This window comes from Tachypleus tridentatus, chromosome 13 (assembly GCF_004210375.1).
Source record: "Tachypleus tridentatus isolate NWPU-2018 chromosome 13, ASM421037v1, whole genome shotgun sequence".
NCBI lineage: Eukaryota > Metazoa > Arthropoda > Merostomata > Xiphosura > Limulidae > Tachypleus > Tachypleus tridentatus.
This window is the reverse complement of record NC_134837.1, coordinates 109,875,833-109,896,902: the sequence shown is the minus strand read 5'-3', so window position 1 is coordinate 109,896,902 and position 21,070 is coordinate 109,875,833. Positions and strand designations below refer to the sequence as shown.

The 21,070-nt window shown below is 32.5% G+C and overlaps 2 protein-coding genes and 1 non-coding gene across 4 annotated transcripts in view; 1 reads left to right on the top strand and 2 right to left on the bottom strand.

Moving 5' to 3' along the window:
- Nucleotides 1–21,070, bottom strand: part of LOC143239705 (apoptosis-inducing factor 3-like) — a 146,191-nt gene that overhangs the window by 103,024 nt on the left and 22,097 nt on the right. The window lies entirely within an intron of this gene.
- On the bottom strand, nt 3,681–3,831 carry LOC143241139 (U12 minor spliceosomal RNA). Its single transcript, XR_013022204.1, has one exon. It is a non-coding gene; the product is annotated as a U12 minor spliceosomal RNA (small nuclear RNA).
- Nucleotides 11,711–21,070, top strand: part of LOC143239703 (calcium/calmodulin-dependent protein kinase kinase 1) — a 116,386-nt gene continuing 107,026 nt past the window's right edge. The window contains exons 1-2 of the mRNA XM_076481094.1: nt 11,711–11,930; nt 19,471–19,565. Of these exons, the coding sequence (XP_076337209.1) occupies nt 19,556–19,565 (10 nt within the window). The 5' untranslated portion in view covers nt 11,711–11,930; nt 19,471–19,555. The remainder of the gene's footprint in view (nt 11,931–19,470; nt 19,566–21,070) is intronic.

The window sequence follows — 21,070 nt, the reverse complement described above, 5'->3', positions numbered from 1 at the left end:
ATGTATTTTCAAGAGTACGTTTGTAACAAGTTAAGTTTCTATGAGTTGTTAACAGATGGCAGTAGCTTATATACAAGTTGTATTTTTTAGTTCATAAACTGTATTCTAAATTCTAATTCTAGGATTCTAAGTTACATCACTTTATGCAAGATATTATTACGCAAAGGTAAAATGAAAGGTTGTCAAATTCGTTTTAGTAATTTTTTTGTGATTCGAACAGTGATTGTACGAGTATATTCTAAACTATCGAGATGTACAAAGCTTAAGAGCTGTCGAGGATCTTTTGAATTTGAAATTGTTTTTTAAAAAGCTATAAATAATAAACATAACTGATTATGTGTACTGTTGTCTTACAAGGCTATACCAACTTAAAAGAATTAATTAAGGTCAATGAAAGTATGAATACATCTTACTTACAAAAAACATAAATATTAGTGGTTTATTTCTTGCACCATCATAAATTTCATGTTTCTCACAGAACTTGATATCAGTATACACAAACTTAATATAATCCTCTCTATAATCTTTTAACCAATATAAGCCTATTATTGGGTTGAGGAATAATTCGTGAGCGTTTTTTCAAGTTAAACAAATATATTCATAAATGAAACGCTTTCGCAAAATATTTCATGTCATTTGGTAGATACTTTTTTGCTCTAATAGATGGTGTGTTTGATTTTCATATGTCTTTAATTTTTGCTTTCATTTTCAGCTCATTAAATGGACTGTCAAGTGGACAAAATCGAGCATTTTCGACACCATCTGCTTTTCGCATTTAATTTCTTGCAATTTTGTTTAAAACAATTCATACTATATACCTAGGTATTACATGAAATAAAGTATCATAATAAATGTTTTGGGTGTAATGTGTTCATGCATTGAAGTATTGTATAGTCTTGCATGTAATGCTTGAATGAAATTATTTAAAAACGCTCACGAATTATTCCTCAACCTAATAATTAATAATGCTTTATTTTTAATAAAATAGATAAAAACTGCTTGTGTCCAGACTTCTAGGTTAAATCATACACGTCGGTAAACATCCAATTGTCCGTGTCATTATGTTACATAAGCAGTTTCACACACTTATTTAAATATTTTAATGTGAAAATTGCGCTACTGAGTTGCACACACACATGAATCCTTCTAATGTTCAAATTAGTAACGATATGTGTGAAACGTTTGATTCAAGTGTACTGTTCAAGTTTGTATAATGTACGTAAAGTTAGAGATAACTATTTAAACATTCTAATGTTCAAAACTGTACATGTAAATAATTTGATGCAGGTGATCAAACATTCTAATGTTCAAAATAGTACATGTAAATAATTTGATGCAGGTGATCAAACATTCTAATGTTCAAAATTTTACATGTAAATAATTTGATGCAGGTGATCAAACATTCTAATGTTCAAAATTGTACATGTAAATAATTTGATACAGGTGATCAAACATTCTAATGTTCAAAATTGTACATGTAATAATTCGATACAGGTGATCAAACATTCTAATGTTCAAAATTGTACATGTAATAATTTGATACAGGTGATCAAACATTCTAATGTTCAAAATTGTACATGTAATAATTTGATATAGATAATCAAACATTCTAATGTTCAAAATTGTACATGTAATAATTCGATACAGGTGATCAAACATTCTAATGTTCAAAATTGTACATGTAATAATTTGATATAGATGATCAAACATTCTAATGTTCAAAATTGTACATGTAATAATTCGATACAGGTGATCAAACATTCTAATGTTCAAAATTATACATGTAATAATTTGATACAGGTGATCAAACATTCTAATGTTAAAAATTGTACATGTAATAATTTGACACATGTGATCAAACATTCTAATGTTTTCATTTGCCACAGACTTTTAAAATTCCCGTTACTTTTGTGTGATAGAACAAAGTGATTATGGATGAATTAACTTAATATGATACTATACAGGATGGCCTGTGAAGCAGGTGAATTACAGCTTCGTATTAAAAGTATCCAATGCAGAGCTGTTGGAATCCAGAAATAGTGGACAGAATGAGTACTTGTTGAGGGTAAATGTCACAATGCCTTTTGAATTACAAATGGTGATGTTTTGCTCAACCCTGAAAACAAAGTTTAGTGTGTAGCAACTGTCTCCAGTAAAGACTGAACCAACATAAGATGCACAGCCTTCTGTCCAAAGATCACGCAATTACTTGAATTGTTTTCACTCCAGGTGTCAGCTTTCACCAGTAGTTGTTGGCAAAATGTTCTAGTTGGAATGGCTGATGGTAGAATAAGTCAGACAGAAGTAACTGAAGTTCACTATGAAACTTGAATTACTTAAACTGCACCACCTCTAATAGTAATTGCAGTTTTCAGAACATCTGAGGCCAGTGCTAAAATGATATGCAAAATTTTAATATAAAATGATGACAAAAACACAAGTGTATCGTTACTTGAATATGTTATTGTGTTTGTAAGACCAGATGGCTGTCTAGGTAGAATAATTACATGCCATCACAGAGACACAAGTGGCACTTGTCCAAGAAAAGAACTACTATATGGGTCACTTGGAACTCAAAAACAAAATGGATATTGAAAGATTGATGAATACAATCACTAGAGCATGCTTGGTGATGTGTATTAGTGATTGTGAGTTCAAAGGAAATGCTTAGGTTCTATGTCACTTTCAAATGGATCTATGTATTCACTTTTATCGATGCATCCTTATATTCACAAAATGACAAGACTGAATGCACTGGAAGGTACTCATTATTTGTTTTGAATTTCGTGCAAAGTTACTCGAGGGCTATCTGCGCTAGCCATCCCTAATTTAGCAGTGTAAGACTAGAGGGAAGGTAGTTAGTCATCACCACCCACCGCCAACTCTTTTACCAACGAATAGTGGGATTGACAGTTACATTATAACGCCCCCACGGCTGAAAGGGCGAGCATTTTGGTGCGACCGGGATTCGAATCCGCGACCCTCGGATTACGAGTCGAACGCCTTAACATGCTTGGCCATGCCGGGTCCAAAAGTACTCATAGATCTAACATGGTAGAACAAACATTAGGCTACTAGCAAGAAGAACTAGATGAGGCAATGAATCCTTTTTTATAGATGAAACAGTTTGTACACGCTAATCATTCAATTCAGTCTGTGCAATAAACTGGCACTCTTGAGTGACTGATGAAGATATGTATTATATATCGGAATTACATAATAGTGGCCACACATTTCAGCCGACTGCAAAGAAAATGAGAATTGGTTTTCAACAAATAAAAAAAGGTTTAAATTCAGGTCTGAGAAGTGTGCGCTCACAAGGCATGGCTGAATTGATCCTGTAAAAACTGTAGCAGTTACTAAGTAACTCCTAGACATGACAAAAATTATAGAATAATATTATGAAAATACTGTGGCTAACCTTTTTAAAATAGTTGCTTCTGTTCAAACAAAAATTGATTACAATTTAGATTGAAAACTCTGACCAAGATTTATAGTTACTAAAATATGCCAGTTACTGGAATTGAAATATTGTTCGAAAGTGTTAATGATGGCCGTCTACAGTATACACTTTCATCCATTTTATAACATAACCTTTTATAACGTTCTATAACTTTGTTTTTATTTGATTGAATATTTCTCGGCCTCCAAATCTAATTTTGCGTTACATTTTGGGTGTCAGGGTAGATCACAACAACCCAGGCATCCTGCGAAAGTAGGCAGGTCACCTAGGGACAACCTGAACCCTTAAAAAAATTCATTCCACAATCTGGTGGATAAACCGAGCGTCACCTCGGTTTGTTATTTTCCTTACTCATTAGTTTAAGGCACGAAGAATAATGTTTGTACGAGCTTATAAATAAAACTCTGTTTACATTAATGTTGTGGTGTGAGTACAAAATATTTGTTAAAATTAAAAATTGTATTAATAAGCAAATAAATACCTTAAATATTTAAAAGAAGCATAATTTTTATAGAACTATTATAACTTTGTTTAAACTATTCAGAAAAATATATTTGTGCTTATTAATAGTATGTAACAAATATAGCGAAACTACTATTACTGCGCATGCGCCTAATATCCAAGCTTTAGATGTCGACGTCACATTGGGTTGAAAAGTTACTCTCAAACTTATTAACTACTAAAAACATATTTTCACATTCCTTTTAATGGCATGTATCACCAAAAAACACATGCATGAGTAAACAGTGAAGCAGAAATGTAAAAGTCAGCAATTGTCTTAATTTATAATGTAATTATACTGAATATTTAGTAACTACTAATAATATAAATTTGAATAAAGTAAATTTGTAATTTATTTAAAATTAATTTTGTTAATAATAATTTCGTGTGTATATTTCCATTGAAACAAACCCTTTATATATGATAATTTGACATATACTTGAAAATTAAAATTTAAGAGTAAATTGTTTATTAATCAATAATACGATCTTTACTGATTATTCTAGAAATAACGTTCTTCCACAGTTATATACAGTATTGGTACTTGTTTGAAATTTTAAGAGTTGATTTTAATGAACAATCTTATTTCCTTTGAAAATAATTTATCTTGTAGTCTGTATATATTTTTTCATTAATCTAATCACTGATAAATGTTTCATATAAACACTATGAAGGTTATAACTTTTTTCCTTGTTGGAAAGTCGTAATTACTTGAGAGCTTTATCAGGTCAACAAATCAAACCTTAAAAACAATTATTACTACTACTTAATATATATATAACTAAATGGATAGGAATTAGTAAAGAGACTAGTTGCAATATACATCTATTTAATTCAATACAAAACAGTTATACTTGGAAACAGAGTCCTCGCTCTACTAGTTTGAAGGCTTATAATGTTAACAACGTTCAGCTAAATTTGTGGATTAAAGTTCGTTGATGGCTTTTCCTTAGAAACACGATGTATCATATATATGTTAAAAATATAGATATATACGTGTATAATTTAAAAATTCTGCTGAGACAGCCTTTACCGTGACTAGGAGTTACATCGGTTTGGCACAGCAAACAACTACTTCAGGAATACTTTTTTTTTTTGTCAAATACTTTATCACTTGTTGTCAATACATCTTCTTGTTTGGCATATTTAGGGATGCTAGATGTTTCCATGGCAACTACCAACCTTAGGAATGCATAGGCAAGTTCTACGCTATAGTTCGCGACTGTAGTGCTCATGTAGAAGTAGTACAAAATGAAGTGCTCACATTATACATTGTGTTCACATAGTGTTCCCTGTCATAAATTAATTTTATAAGTTCACATATGAAAGTGTTTCAAACATAGTTCTATCTCGGCGTTTAGCAGTACTGTACTACACGCATAAGAATGTCTCTTATGAATCGCCAATACAAACTAGCTCTTTATATGGAAATTCCTGTGTAATTTAAACCTTTATGGTACGTGTATGGACATTATTATCTACAGTTTAACGAGTTTCTGTGTTCAGTTATATCCTGTACAAAACCAAGAAAGTTTAGAAGAGTCGTAAGTCGTACTTTTAGTATTTTAATTTAGATGTTTGTTTGCTATAGGTTGTGTATGTGTGTGATTGTGTAATAATAATACAATATACCTAGAAGTTTCATAGAAGTCCCTATAAAATCTACAAATTTCCTTTATTACAATATAAATGAATACTAGTCTCAGAAAAGTGTTCACTATAGTAACGACTAATCAGTTATTGAAATACCAACGAGTTAGGTAGCTAGAGTAAATGCCTCTATTTGTCTGTGTTTCAGTTAGTCAATGAGTTTATTAGCAATCAGTTAGCGAGGAAATTCTGCAAGTAAATTTATAAGTGAGATAGGCGTCAGAATTTATGTTGAAATGTTATTTATGTTAAGCCTATTAGTGGACGTATCCTGCAGTGAATGTTATTGACTACATAAATTCATTCATTATTGTTACATGTCTTTGACTTGGTATTACGTTTTCCAAAAATTTTTGTCGTTAATTTTCGTTCTTTTAATTTAATGATCAAATTATAGCCTCAGGAAAATTAAACTGAATAAAAAGTGAAGATAGAAGTTTTGATAAAGATTGAAGTGACCGGACTACTATGAAAATTTATTTCGCGTGTGTTTTAGACTTGAAATCTAGCAGGTGATTAATAAGTTGAAATACTTTCTTCTTAAACTATGCTCATATGAGATCAGTAATAAGAAGAAAACTTATATAAATATAAACAAAATAATATTCATAGTTTATTTTAGATATAAGCCATTTTTAATGTACAAGTGTTTTTTATTCTGTTACTTTTGTTGTGTGTGTGTTTTCTTATTGCAAAGCCACATAGGGCTATCTGCTGAGCCCACCGAGGAGAATCGAACCCCTGACTTTAGCGTTTTAAATTCGTAGACTTACCGCTATACTAGCGGGGGGGGGAAGGAGTTACTTTGTTTGAAGAGCCGAAACCAGTCATTTTTTGCACTTTGGGCAGGTTTCATGAAGTGCACCCTCCCCTTTTTTTTCGAGGCTTAACTTTTTCACAACACATGTCCTTGCAGAACAAATTTCTTATTCATGGTTGTTTTCCCATCAAAATCAAGTGTTTTCGTGATATAAGACAATGATCAATACATTTTAAAAATAGAGTTGAATTGCCACACAAATTAATGTTCTGCATGTAATTGTAATAAATCTCAGTTTTTACTTTACCTTATAACAGTGATAAATATAGTCGAGCATGCTTCCTGTAATGTTTGTTAGGCAGTACAACTATATGATGTTCCAGGACAATGGATATGCTATTTTCAGAGCCTTTCTTTCCTTTTCCTATAAGTATATAGATATCACGAAAGAGGCATGTAGCTAAATGAGATGATAAATACCACAGCATTACAGGGTGGCCCGTAAGTCCCTTCCCATCCGTATATCTTATGTATCCAGTGTATCTGTGTGCTGTCCCTCATTCTCGCTGCATAATATTATGCGACGCCATGTTTTGTGAGACATTTTCCTCAACATAGCAGGGGTTATTGTTCCAAATGCCTTCAACTTATCATCATCATAACTGAATATAACATAATAACATATGGATGGGTAGACACTTACGGGCCACCCTGTAAAAAATATAAAAATAAGTATGATATATTTTATAACTCAAGAACGAGGCGACGTAGTTGGAGAATAAGGAATGAAGACAGTAACTTAAGTACCACACCATGTTAAACAGAACAAGTTATCTTTCTTTATTCGGTTGATAAATTCAAATGATGATTTTTTTCTATTTGCTCTCCAATCTGTATATTTATATATAAATTATTGAATAAGAGGCTTAGCGCTCGGACTGTGTCCCCCTTCCGACTGTGCTTTGCTCGTTTGCAATCAATCTAAAGTATCAAATATATAGAAAACATAAACACAAGTTAGTTCACACGTAACATTTCAAATAATATGTTTGACAGTTTTTCAACGCAACGTGAGAAAACAACGTGCGCTAAAACTGAAGAAAAAAATCAAAATAGCTGTGCGACAAAACCACACAGAACCAATTTCGGAATGTGATAAAAAAATCTATTACATTAAAGCAAAATGGTGTCATAAAATGTAAACAGATGTTATACAATAATCTTTTATCTAATAATAGTCGTTTCCATGGAAACAGTTCTCCTGCGAATGCATCCTACCTTGACTCGATAATGTGCAATGTTTCCTTGCACAAGGCATGCAGATACGAAACCGAGTATTCTTCACGGAATATTAATTTCTGGATCACCTGGTTGAATTATTAGGACCTGTTTAAACAAATATTATAATATACTTTCCTCGAGCAATGTTAGATGTGCTTTACTGAGAACTATGTTCTATTCGATTAAATTATTTTGTAAAATTGTCTTTACTTTGTTTATGATCAAGCTTTATATCTTTCTTCATCAGGTTTATAGGTAATGCAACTTCGTACATTATCCAAGAAGATTTTAATACACTGTAAATGTCACAGCATAGAAATGTTTTTTATAGCATAAATGAGTTGTTTCGTTTTGTCAGATTCATATCCTACTATGTCTGGGATAAACATCTCTAAGTCAGGGTAAATATAATTTTTTTTTTCCAGAAATTAATTATCCAGTTGTATTCAAACAACATCATAATTACAGTAAATATTATTAAACTAAATATCCAAAAAACACCATATTTGAAGTAGAGACTTTCAAGTCAAATGTCCACACAACACCATAGTAGGAATAGAGATTATAAAGTTAAATGTCCTTCTAATTGTAAGATACACACGACTGCTCATTTCAAATATAATACGAAAGTATTATTTACTTTATATTGTGCAAATTTTAAAGTAAGTTTGTTTTAACACTCCTACGAAAAGTGGGGCCTAATAGGCCCCAGAGCAACTTGAAAGGTTATTAATATTAGGCTAATAAATTTCTATACAAAACCACAATTTTATACCCATAGTTGTTAGGTTCATACAGGGGGGCCCGTAAGTCCCTACCCATCCATATATCTTATGTATCCAGTGTATCTATGTCCTGTCCCTCATTCTCGCTGCATAATATTATGCGACGCCATGTTCTGTGAGACATTTTCCTCAACATTGCAGGAGTTATTGTTCCAAATGCCGTCGTAACAGCTGCCTTCAACTCATCATTAGTATTATTGAATATAACATAATAACGTATGGATGGGTAGGGACTTACGGGCCACTCTGTACTTTATCATAGCTAGGACAGACATTTTACAGTTACGGTGAGATAATATCATACATACGACGGGGCTTCATGAATCAGGTTCATATAACATTAATAGGATAGAGGTTCTTGTTCTAAGTTCACATAAGTATATAAATGGTACAAAAATCTTTTTCCACTTGTTATACTGTTAAACTGATTAATTCTAGAGTCAGGTTCACTTAACAATATAACTTTGATATGGATTCTCGAGTCATATTCATGTACAACTGTATAGCTGAAATAATTGTTTTAGAAACAGGTTCACATAAAACTATAACATACGTTCTCGAGTCACTTTCAGGTAACTGTATAGCTGAAATAATTGTTTTAGAAACAGGTTCACATAAAACTATAACATACGTTCTCGAGTCACTTTCAGGTAACTGCATAGCTGAAATAATTGTTTTAGAAACAGGTTCACATAAAACTATAACATACGTTCTCGAGTCACGTTCAGGTAACTGTATAGCTGAAATAATTGTTTTAGAAACAGGTTCACATAAAACTATAACATACGTTCTCGAGTCACGTTCAGGTAACTGTATAGCTGAGATAACGGTTTTAGAAACAGGTTCACACAAAACTATAACATACGTTCTCGAGTCACGTTCAGGTAACTGTATAGCTGAGATAACGGTTTTAGAAACAGGTTCACATAAAACTATAACATACGTTCTCGAGTCACATTCAGGTAGCTGTACAGCTGAGATAACGGTTTTAGAAACAGGTTCACATAAAACTATAACATACGTTCTCGAGTCACGTTCAGGTAACTGTATAGCTGAGATAACGGTTTTAGAAACAGGTTCACACAAAACTATAACATACGTTCTCGAGTCACGTTCAGGTAACTGTATAGCTGAGATAACGGTTTTAGAAACAGGTTCACACAAAACTATAACATACGTTCTCGAGTCACTTTCAGGTAGCTGTATAGCTGAGATAACGGTTTTAGAAACAGGTTCACATAAAACTATAACATACGTTCTCGAGTCACTTTCAGGTAACTGTATAGCTGAGATAACGGTTTTAGAAACAGGTTCACATAAAACTATAACATACGTTCTCGAGTCACATTCAGGTAGCTGTGTAGCTAAGATAACGGTTTTAGAAAACAGGTTCACATGAAACTATAACTAAAACAAGGATTCTCGAGTCATTGTATAGTTGAGACATGAAACTATAACTAAAACAAGGATTCTCGAGTCATTGTATAGTTGAGACAGGCGTTCCAGAGTCAGCTTCGCGTAACTCCGTAACTGGAACACGAATTCTCGAGTTTAATCCTGGAATTAATTTCTGGAATAATAGTTTCAGACCGATTGTGTGAACCCACGTTTAATTAATACAAACAAGGGTGGAAGCCTGAAATACTATTATACTTAACGCCCTAGTTTGGATACGGACCGTGAAATCATGATAATTTACTAACAAAGCTAGAAAAGTTTGTAGAGTGGATTAATTTGTAGTTTTTAATTAAACTAATAATAACAAATATAGTATTAAGACGGATTCCAATATTTCAAGATTATGAAAGTTTACACCTAAAGTATCTAATACATAAAAAAGTGAGAAGAAAAATCTGTCGAAACCAGTCATCCTCATATATCTATCTTCACAGGAAAAATCCATTAACGAAACCTGTCAGAAACCAGTGCTGTGAAAACTCCAACGTGCTATACTAAGAACTTTCTGCAAAGCATGTATAGCTATTCGATGTTGTAGTGTGCCATCAAGCGTGAATAAGTTACATCGTGATGTATTCAGCAGCTTTCGAGTTAATGGTTTTATGTCAATGATACTGAATTGGAATACAAGCTAACACTCTCATTTGTTTTTTTTAAACTTCACTTACATGTTAAAACATGGCAGAAGGTGACCTTGTAACTTAACGTATTTGCATGTGGTTTGGCGATAACAAGATTGATTACAATAACACAGACATTTGTCTCCGGCTGCTAACAACGGTAATAACTCATTATTTAACTTGCATTAACGTCAGTTTTGTACCTTATGTTTTCCACTGCTATCAGTTTTAACACCGTATCTATATCTGTGATTATAATCTTCAAATTGTAATTCCTAACACTTGTAAAAGTGTTAATATTTAATAATGCCAACGTCTACGTTACCTGATATGACATCCTATTTACACACACGATATATTTGCATTTACATCTACAAATGGAGATTTAATATTCTATCAGCTTCCATTACAAACTACAAACTTTAACATCCTATCGTTTTTTTATAACTATCAGGTTATTATTATCGTTTCTATAACCAGCATTATTATGTAACATCTTCGATTAATGAATTAATAAAACATACCTAAACATTTATGTTAGTTGTTGAATTCTACGTGTTAATGTGTTTCAAAGTTAGCCTTTAATTTTGGTAAGCTTTGTGATGATATGCCATCTTAATGATACAAGTTATAAACGCGTATATATACGTATATATTTGTTTCTACGCGTTAAAGTTTTACAAAGAAACTAGTTGTTCGCATTTTGGGGAAAATATTTGTTCTGCCTAATGAATCTAGTGAAGTTACATTCAATTCCTAAGTTTATTATGAATAGTGCCATTAATTATAATATGAATGACCTATTATTCAACTGAAATATTTGTCTTTTTAAGATCAAGTTTCATTACACGCTTCAATGACTTTCTGAAGTTAGTTTTAACCAAGTTTTATTTAAAAGGAATTGCATTTTTCTATATTAATTTTAGGGAAGCAAAGTAATATTTTAAAGTTATTTATTAGAAACTAAAAAATGAGACTCCTAATTAAAACATTATGAGTTCTTATCAAGTTCTTTGTTTTCAATTAAGAATAAGCTAGAAATGTAAAACAGAGCTAGAATCCTAAAAATAAAATCTTATACTACGTCCAAAACATTGGTTTCTCTGGAGATATGATGCCAGCAAACTGTAGTATCACGTGACTTTTATCAAGACGCCTTGTAGAGGGACTCAGGTTCTTTCAGCGGAGCCCTCACTTTCCCGCTCCACCAACAGCACGTTCTGAAGTTTGCTGGTCTTTTACCTGACTAATTATGGTTTTAAAGCATCACAATTGGAGGAACTCCTATAATTTGTTTTAGCACCATGCAACTAGATTATGTGTGTACTGATATCGACGTTGGAGTTTCTGATACTGCATTAACAAGATATTTTAGGATCTATGTATGTACTGAAAGAAAATACACTCTCTCCGTAAGTACTAATCGTTCAGATTATTGAGCTTTTAAAGCTCGACTTTTTGTGTTGGTTATTTTTCTAAAGTCTGTTTAGATTTTAAAGTTTCTTCTGAAAAGATCTATATTCTTTCACCAGATTTTGAACAATTCTAATTAAGGTGCGTTGAGATCGTATGTCGGCAGTGTAAGGACCAATGTTCCCTTTATTTCCAAAGTTCGTTTAACTATCAAGTCAATTACTTAACGGATCGATATTTTATCGGGAACTTCTAATGTTCATTTCTTTTAGATCTTTCGCCAGTGCTGTTAACACTGCTAGTAGTATACCGACTGTTAGATCAACAACAGAGCATGTTTTACTAGTACATAAAATTCTGTAACACAGCGACATGTTTAATGACCTCAACTATTAAACTATTAGTGTAAAATGATTTGATGGTTCATGAAGTTCTGAAGTACAGAAGCGATTAACATTAACTTCTTATCAAAGCAAACTATGTACTTAAAGAGAGACTAAAAATCAACCTGGCAACCGGTATAGTTAATTAAATATATTTTTATGAAATCTCTGTTCATAAAAATTAGAATGAATTGTTTCATTAGCTGGGTACCTTCACTGTTTCATTGCTCAAGTTTCTGGACTACGGTAGATGAATATTTTGCTGTTATGTAGCGTTCTGCATCACAGGCATACTTTATTGTTCAAGATTTATTCTAGTAGTTATCAACATTTATCACTTCATAGCCCAGCAAAATCTTTGTAAAAATATTACGGACTGTTAGAATAATGTAGGCCTCTACAGTGTTGTTTCTTAGTATATCTTCTTCTAAACGTTATGAATTGAAAGCTTTGAGGTTCACTTATTGTACAACAAACCACGCAAGAAACAACATTTTCACCAGTTACTAATACACGTGTAACTTATAAATATTAAACACTTGGACTTTTCTTGATACTAGTTTTTATTCCCTATTTTCATTCTTGTATAAGATTTATCTGCGGATTTTTTAAACCGGAGACCAACAGCCACAGAGACATATTTTTGTTGAGACTTATGATACGAACCTAACTCTGTATTGCCAGATGCTGTCACAAGTGTGCACAATAGTATGCAGGTGACAATCTGATTTCGCTTGGTTCGTGATCTAGGTCTAATGAACGCAGCAATTAATTTTAAAATTTGCTCTTTGAAGTTTCGTCTTCACTACGACCAATCAGACCTTGCGTGAACAAGAACGTTATTTAATTATTTACTTCAAAACCAATCAGAAAATTAGATGTAGCCGCTAAATAGAACATAGCTTCTATAGTAGTGTTAGGAAAGGATGTTAGACAACATATGATGTATATATGTATACATACAATGATTTTCATATGTTTTTTAATAACAAATATAGCGCGTTTATGTCTACAATACTTCAGAGCAATAGTTTTATGTAAATAGAATAATACTTGAGAATTATGCCTAAGATCTAGATAATGGCTCAATAAATTTGTAAGCATAACTGACAGTGGCTGAACAGCTGCGTAAAAGTCTTAGACAAATTCGTAAAAATAACTTATATTGACTTTTTTTTAATTTCGCGCAAAACTACTCGAGGACTATCTGTGCTAGCTGTCCCTGATTCAGCAGTGTAAGACTAGAGGGAAGGCAGCTAGTCATCACTACCCACCGCTAACTCTTGGGCTACTCTTTTACCAATGAATAATGGGATTGACCCTCACTTTATAATGCCCCCACGGTTGAAAAGGCGAGCATGTTTGGTGCGACGGGGATTCGAACCCGTGACCCTCAGATTACGAGTCGCACGCCTTAACCCACCTAGCCATGCCGAGGCCCATAGTGACTTAAAAGCTGCATAAAAGTCGTAAATACTGTCTCTACAAATACGTAAAATAGTTGACAACGGCCTTATAACTGCATAAAGTACTTTGATGGTGACAAAATGTATGCGTAAAAATAATTGATAGTAGCTAACAGCTGTGAACTGATAGTGACTCAGTACTTGTAATAAATTAATTGACAGCAACTTAACGGCGTGTAATAGTCACTGTTCTTGTCAGATATAACTACTTTTGTTAATATTTTTATAATGTAAAAATATATCGAAAGGAAACAACGAGCTCTAACCTTAAATTATTCATGGGCTTTTATACTTACATAATCATGTGTTCAAAATTATTAAAAAGTCAAGTATCACAATATTCTATAGCCTATCTAGTTATATGATAATTTCCACTCGAAGGCAACCAAACATAACTTAATATTAGCCCCCCAGTGGCTTATCGGTATGTCTGCGGATTTACAACGCTAAAAACCGGGTTTCGATACCCGTGGTGGGCAGAGCACAAATAACCCATTGTGTAGCTTTATGTTTACTTCAAAACAACAACAACTTAATATTAATTTAATGGTATGTTAAAACATCATTCTAATAACAAGAAACATGGATTATGCCAGCAGAACCTCTAATTGAACATCTCCTTCAAAACGATCTTGGTAGAAGAATGTTATTTGATGATCTATCTAAATTCTTACTTAAAACTGAAAATTATAAGAAATCGTTACGAATATGTGCCAGTTCTGCTTTTATGGCTCAGCAATGTCGAGGAGATTCATAAAAATATGATTTAGCAGAGTTATTGGTACGTAGTGTTCAATACCTTTCTTTTTATTTTTGGTATAGCGGATTTCGTAGGAGTTTAAGAAAAAAATATTTAAAAATCTGGGGAAAATAAAAAAGAAGCCAATGTTTCTTTATATTTACATTTTTAAACGTAGTGAGAACATTAAACTTCACTTTAAAAACTGCACTTGTTGTATAAGCCCGAAATTTTCTATTTAGTCTTAACGTGGCACATTCTCATCCAACAGGAAGTGGGGGAGGGGTTACACACAACATTTTGAAAATATTTCATTCGTTTGTGAATATATCATAGTAAATAGAAACACCTGACAAAAATAGACTAGACTTTCTTATAGCTCATGTACTTTTTAAATTAAATAATAAATAAGTGTTGAAGTGTCAGTTTGAATTGAAATTTATAAGAGTGACATTTTATTAGCCGTTTTCCCCCCATCAATTCAAAAATAAGGAACATTAGTGCACGTGGCTCTTGAGCAGCTTTGAGCGAATATTCAGAAAAAAACAAGAAACAGGTTTTAGCCTCACGTATGCTTGAAATCTTTATATAAACATTCTTTAAAGAAACATCCAGAAATTACTCTCCGACATAGGTTTGTACCTAGAATAAGTAAGCTTTTATATGCAAAAACGGCTCGTTTGGGTTGAGAAAATATTTTACATAGAAGAGCGAACAACGTTTCGACCTTCTTCGGTCATCGTCAGGTTCACAAAGAAAGAGGTAACTGACCGGAAGCTGACCACATGTTTGGGAGGGGTTGTGTAACTGAGTGTCGGAATGTGGAGGGCGGTGTTAGATGTTTGAATATACAATTTTATTTATTTTATTATATTAATATAGGTATAAAGGCGTTCCTTTACATTGGTTTATTTTGGGTTTAAGTTGTTGTATAAGTAAGGCTTCTTTAATTTTGCGTTTGTTTATGTTTGTTTCTTTATTTAGTATATGAGCGTTTTCTATGGTTATGTTTTGTTTATTTGACTTGCAGTGTTCGAAAACGTGTGAAGGTGACTTTTTATGTTCTTTGAATTTGGTTTCCAATTTTCTACTTGTTTCTCCAATATAGAAGTCGTGGCAGTTATCACATTGTATTTTATAAATAATGTTGGTGTGGTGTTTGTCAGTGTAGTTTTTACATAGTATAGACCTCAGTTTTGTGCCTGGTTTTTGAATAAATTTGGTATTAACTGGAATGTTATATTTTGTTACTAATTTTTGCCAAATGTTGGTTATTTGTTTGCTGATGTCAGGAATGTATGGTATGCAGCAATATATGGTTTCGTGATTTTTTGATTCGTGAGATATATTTACTTTTGTTGGTTGATTTTCCTTTCTGTCATAATTAACAGATCCGACGGACAATTAAACACAGACGAGATACATCTACTGAACAAAGAACTCAACTTTGCAATAGCACCTAGATACATACCAACTATAGAAATCAAAACATGTTTAGAAGATCTAGCCAGGAGACTTGTGATACTTTCTACAGAAAACAAAAACAACAAGAAAACAACCAACAGAAAGAAGACAACTTACACAATTTTATTGACATTCAAGAGCCAAACTTCCCAGATAAAATTAAAAATTTATATTTTCCAGAAACACCTAAAAATAACATCTTAAACGATTTTTTCAAAGAATTTTCTCGCAAAACCATCAACATAATTTCACAAAACAGAAAACTAAAAAACAATCTTACAAAAAGAGACATTAATTCCATTAAAAACCTAAAACAAGACAAAGACATAAAAATTCTAAAAGCAGATAAAGGTAACGCTACAGTCATAATGAACACGAATGAATACATCCAAAAAATGAAAAACATCCTATCAGACACGAACAAATTTAAACCAATACACACAAATCCAACAAAGACACACGAAGACGCAACTAAACAAATTACTACTAAAAAATGAAAAAAGCCAACACAATTTCACAAACACTTTATTCCTACCTACGTAAAACCGACTCACGAACACCACAAATATACGGCATCCCCAAACCTCATAAACCAGATTGTCCATTACGACCAATGCTGTCCATATATGAATCGTTTAATTACAATCTTGGTAAATACATAGCATGGGCATTCTCCAAATATGTAATATCAGCCAGCTCATTCATCAAAGACTCTTTTAATTTCAAGTCTAATCTAAATCAACTTAATCATAAAGCCTTAATGGCCAGTTTCGATGTTATATCCCTCTTTACAGAAGTACCAACCACTGAAGCCTGCAAGATAGCATTAGAACTCTATATCCGAGACCCTAACCCAACTATAGACATTCCCAGCAACCAATTAGCAACCCTCATAGAATTCACCACGATAAAGACAAACTTCATGTTCAACAACCACAACTATATACAAACAAATGGCCTGAGCATGGGCAACCCAGTATCACCAGTTCTATCCAATATTTTTATGACACAAGTTGAAACACAAGCAATTAACACAGCATTACATCCACCACTATACTGGTACAGATATGTAGATGACACGGTTGCGGGATTCAAATCTACAGAACACCTACTTAATTTTTTCAATCACATTAACTCTATACATCCCAAAATTAACTTCACATGTGAACAGGAAAAAAGCAATCAATTATCGTTTCTTAACCTCAAAATTACAAGAACCAACACACAATTTAAAACAGAAATCCACCGAAAAATAACCCATACTGGACTATACATTCCTTGGGACTCAGCACATGAAACAAAACAAAAACTCAACATACTAAGAAACCAAATAAACACAGCCATAAAACTATGCTCACCAGATAAAATTAACGATGAATTAGACAAAATAAAACAATACTTCATCAACATTAATAAGTTTCCTCCACAAACCGTAGAAAACATTATACGCACACACCTAGACAGAAAGCAAAATCAACCAAGAAAAGTAAATATATCTCGCGAATCAAAAAATCACGAAACCATATATTGCTGCATACCATACATTCCTGACATCAGCAAACAAATAACCAACATTTGGCAAAAATTAGTAACAAAATATAACATTCCAGTTAATACCAAATTTATTCAAAAACCAGGCACAAAACTGAGGTCTATACTATGTAAAAACTACACTGACAAACACCACACCAACATTATTTATAAAATACAATGTGATAACTGCCACGACTTCTATATTGGAGAAACAAGTAGAAAATTGGAAACCAAATTCAAAGAACATAAAAAGTCACCTTCACACGTTTTCGAACACTGCAAGTCAAATAAACACAACATAACCATAGAAAACGCTCAAATACTAAATAAAGAAACAAACATAAACAAACGCAAAATTAAAGAAGCCTTACTTATACAACAACTTAAACCCAAAATAAACCAATGTAAAGGAACGCCTTTATACCTATATTAATATAATAAAATAAATAAAATTGTATATTCAAACATCTAACACCGCCCCCCTACATTCCGACACTCAGTTACACAACCCCTTCCAAACATGTGGTCAGCTTCCGGTCAGTTACCTCTTTCTTTGTGAACCTGACGATGACCGAAAAAGGTCGAAACGTTGTTCGCTTTTCTACGGAAAATATTTTCTCAACCCAAACGAGTCGTTTTGCATATAAATTTCTCTACAAGTGGGTTTTCTCGACATCACTAAGTAAGCTTTTGTTTACTTATCCAGTGTTAACAATAACATATATGCTTTTATAATTTAGTACGGTGTATTTCTAGGCATTTGTAGGTTTTAATGAAAACAATTCTTTCAGACACCCCTTTCTGTAGCAGCATTCTCTGCTTAATGAAAGTGATAATACAGTAAAATAGTAGATTAGTATTTACAACAACATTTAAGTCTGATTTCTTTTTTTATCTACAGATGACACTGGAATTGATTTGTTTAAAACTCTGTTTAGTATAATTTTCTGGAAAATATGATTTACCAAAGTATGAAAATTCATAACTCGTCAACTCTCCTATAAATGATATACCACTGTAACGTATTTCCTAAGTATACTAGCTGCTTGTTTAGTAAGATATAATCATTTGACTCTCCAAAACCTAGCTAACTACTGAAATAAATATACTTGTGACTCTTCTACTTTTCTACACGTTGTATCGGTAACTTTCCTACACATAGTTGATTATTGCAGTAAATACATCTATAACTTTTCTATTCTCCAACACTATCAAAGTACGTATATTTGAAGCTCTTTTACGTGTAGATGATTATTAAAGTAGGGCCTAAGCATGATTTACTTTAGGCGATGTATTTTTTTATTTAAAGTTTTGTATTGTTATTTCCATTTGTTTTTTATTATCATTCACTTACCACAATTAACGTATAGTTTAAAATATTTTAAGAATATGTAGGATTGTTTTTATTTATCTTTATTTGAATTACTCAGCAATATGTTTTAAAACACTAAAGTTATACATGAAGCCATTCCATCGTTCGATTCACCACTTGTCACTAAGCTATACCGATTTCTAGGAGTTCCACCTTTTATTAATAATCTTAGATAAGGACAATTGGAAAGAATGAAATTAGGTTTCTTATAGTGGCGGAATATACATTATATGTGTCGTGTTTAGAGTTGACTTTGATTCCCTGCAGGATTTACTTGCTTAACCTAAAACGGGTATAACTGATGACAAGTGATTAATCGAATGATAAATGGGAGTTACGTATTTATTTTTAACGTTGTTTGATTGCTAGATGGAAGGCGCAAGAAAAAATGTGAAAGAATGAAATAGTTATATTTATAACAAGGTGAAAGAAAAGAAGCCCTCTATTGGAAGTGATCATGGATTTAATTCTTTCTACCTGTCTATAATATCAACCATTAAAGTATAGTCGAATAAACTTTCTTAAGATGCACATTAGCGGTTTTATACAGCTGATCTTGTAACTTCCAAATCTTGATTTCAGATGACTGTATTTTTTCATCATTTACAAAAAGCAATATGCAGTCACTGTCCAAGCTCTTCTGGATGATATCATTTGATGACACATTATGGGAGGATGTAAGTAATATTTGGTTTCAACGTACATATTATGTTAAAGGTTGTTTTCTTAATTATCAGAAACTATAGTTTAGTAAGTTCTATATATAAAATATAATATAAAGCGGCTTGAAGTAAGAACATTTTGTTTTAGTTTTGGATAATTTATCAGAATCGACAAATCACTGAAGATTAAAAGATCGTATTGTCATCTTGTGAACAATTTATGAATTTTAAATAAATAATATACACGTGAAGCCTTCCACTCGTCATTACTAATTCTGAAGTTGCAGTTATTTAATATTTAATAATTTGTTTTTCATCTCATTTCTGAAAAACACAGTTAATTTTTTTTTATTTGCCGAGTAGTAAAAAAAGAAGAAAAAAGACCTGTCTTGAAATTTGTTCATTTGAAATAAAATCCTTCTTATTGTGGTTTATACTAAGATAATTATTAAATGCTTAAGTCAATGGTCTCAAAATTCTAAAACTCCTTTCATATTAGTATTTACTTGATACATTTTAGTGCAATGGGTGTTCCTGTTTTTGGGAGAAACGTTCTTCAGCTATAAGTGTTGTGTACGTCAGGTTTTGTTTTAGTTCAGGATTTGCGTTCCTGTTGCTTCATGGCTGCACATTTATAGAAATTCAGTCTCAGACTGGTATGTATTAACAGACCAGATCAGAAAACTAACTTATTTGGCTGTAAGTTTTGGGTACTCTCTAGTTATCCGAATCTAAAATCCTAATAGTGGATTTCTTTAGAACTCTGCCTTTCACGTTCCGTGGGAAGAAACTCCATCAAGCGCTCTTCTTCTTTCATAGAGAAATTAACAAACATTGTATCATTTTACGATGCGTAAATCTCCAAAGTAAAAAATCTATTTTTGCACTTCAGATCATAACTCATATAAAGCCGCGTTTTACGCTTTTGAGCTTATATATATTCTTCCTGCTAACACAGACGAATTTTAAGGTGTCGGGTTTATTCCAGGATCTACAAACACTTCCTTCCCGTAATTATGGAATCTTTCCGAGAATGCCTATGATTCGAGAACCACAATTTAGGAACCTCTTATCTCCGTAATATAACACAATTGCTATCTAACTCGTTCTCTTCGTGTGTGTATAATAATCATTTGCTGACTCTTTGTAAGAAATAAGGACTAGACATATACAACCAGGCGTTCTATATTTGTGTTACACAACCTAAATGGCGGATGGTATTTGATCTTGAAATTGATACAAACCGTTTAAGCACTGGTATTCTGGCAAAATAAAATTACATTATATTTGTCATAATAATATAAACTGAGGTATGCGTCCTTTGTACAGTTTATAAATTTGAAAAAAATGTGAATGGATGTTATGATAAATAATGCAAAAATTTCTAATCTTCACACATCTGATGTTATAATGCGTCGCTCCCCCCTGCTGGTACAGCGATAAGTCTACGGAGTTGCAACCCTATAATTAGGGGCTCGTTTCCCCTCGGTGGACACAGCCGACAGCCTGATGTGGCTTTG